Source organism: Lepidothrix coronata, unplaced genomic scaffold (assembly GCF_001604755.1).
Source record: "Lepidothrix coronata isolate B3197 unplaced genomic scaffold, Lepidothrix_coronata-1.0 Scaffold523, whole genome shotgun sequence".
NCBI classification, from domain to species: domain Eukaryota; kingdom Metazoa; phylum Chordata; class Aves; order Passeriformes; family Pipridae; genus Lepidothrix; species Lepidothrix coronata.
Window position 1 is genome coordinate 19,698 of NW_016690703.1, and position 1,719 is coordinate 21,416.

At 58.5% G+C, this 1,719-nt stretch overlaps 1 protein-coding gene across 1 annotated transcript in view; it reads right to left on the minus strand.

Annotated features, from left to right (window-relative positions):
- The window catches only part of DNMT1 (DNA methyltransferase 1), a gene marked incomplete at both ends in the record, with an annotated part of 24,999 nt that overhangs the window by 19,540 nt on the left and 3,740 nt on the right, over positions 1 to 1,719 (minus strand). The window contains 5 exons of the mRNA XM_017839872.1: positions 170 to 284; positions 680 to 731; positions 816 to 856; positions 982 to 1,075; positions 1,210 to 1,291. Coding sequence (XP_017695361.1) covers positions 170 to 284; positions 680 to 731; positions 816 to 856; positions 982 to 1,075; positions 1,210 to 1,291 — 384 coding nt within the window. The remainder of the gene's footprint in view (positions 1 to 169; positions 285 to 679; positions 732 to 815; positions 857 to 981; positions 1,076 to 1,209; positions 1,292 to 1,719) is intronic.

Genomic DNA, 1,719 nt, shown 5'->3' on the forward strand with positions numbered 1-1,719 from the left:
ATTATACAGTTTATTCTGTATTGATCCTGCATGCCCAGGATCACCCAGCATTCATATAAGATATATGAAATGCTTTATACATATTTACCTCTATATTATACAGTTTATTCTGCATTGATCCTGCATGCCCAGGACTAACCACCATTCCCCCCCCAGCAGCCCTTCCCACACCCGGGCACGGGAGGATTCGGGGCCCTTACGGCGTCATCGGGATCCCCTTGGAAGAACTTGAGGTCGGGGTCGTCCAGGTACTGCCGGCACTCCACGCACTTGGGAGGGGTGGTCTGAGGGAGAGGGGCCCCGTCATTCCATGAATTATCCCGGGGTTGAGCAGAATCTCCCTGTTTTCACACCGGGAACGGCCCCGGCTGCTCCCCCCGCCCCGGTCCTGGGAACCTCCATGAGCTGGGAATGGCTTTGTCTTCCCCCACAGGACAATCCATGCACCCCCTTGGGAGGAGTGAACTCATCCCAAAACTTTGGAACGTGGAAATTTAGGAGTTTTAAGGGATGGAAACCCCCCCAAAAAAGGCTGGAATGGAGGAAAAGGGCACAGGACAATCCATGCACCCTTGGGAAGAGTGAACTCATCCCAAAGCTTGGGAACGTGGAAATTTAGGAGTTTTAAGGGATGGAAACCCCCCCAAAAAAAGGCTGGAATGGAGGAAGAGGGACTCACTTTAGCAGGGGTGGTTATTTTGACCTGAGGGATTTCGTCCTTGAGCTCCGACCTGGGTGGGAAAAACGGGATGAAGATGGAAAAGCTCCAAGTCACCAGCGAGGTTCCAGCCTGGGACGTTCTCCTTCCCCCTTACCCGTCTTTGGCTTCCATTTTAATCCTTTTCTCATCTTGCTCCTTGAGGAAGAGACAAAAAGAAAGCGGGAGGGGGGGGATGGAGAGCACGGAAAACTCCCGGGAAACTCGATCCCAGCCCCCAGGAAAGAATCGTCCGGGAGAGCCCCCGGGATGCCCAGACCCACCTTGTCCTCCAGCTCCTCTTCCTCCTTCTCCACGCTCATCATCACCTCCGGCTTCGCCTCCCCGTTCACCTCCTCCGACTTCCTCTTGTTGGATCTGCCGGGATCGGAACCCGATGGGTCAATCCCGGGGCCGGGGGGGCACCGGGGGCTCTCCCGGCGCTCGGCCGGGCTTGGGAGGAGGAGGAGGAGGAGGAGGAGGAGGAGGAGGAGGAGGAGCCCCCGACTGACCCTTTGGAGAAGAGGCTGAGCAGGGTGGGCTGGTTGGGCGGGCGGCCGGAGCTCCGCGTGACCCGGGAACTGGCCGGAGACTCTGCCGGGAACACGCGGGAGAGGGATGGAGAGGGATGGACAGGGAGGATGGAGAGGGAGGATGGAGAGGGAGGATGGAGAGGGAGGATGGAGAGGGAGGATGGAGAGTGGCCCTTCCCATCCCTGCACCCCACCATCCCACAGGGAGGCTGTTCCTGAGGGGATCCCTGCTGTCAATCCCACCAGGAATCGTTGGGCACCAGAGCCAGGAGACCCCAAAACCCTTCCCGAGGGGATTCCCACTCTCCATCCCACCAGGAATCGTTGGGCACCAGAGCCAGGAGACCCCAAAACCCTTCCCGAGGGGATTCCCACTCTCCATCCCACCAGGAATCGTTGGGCACCAAGGCCAGGAGACCCCAAAACCCCTCCCATGGGGATCCCTGCTCTCCATCTCCATCCCACCAGGAATCGTTGGGCACCAAGGCC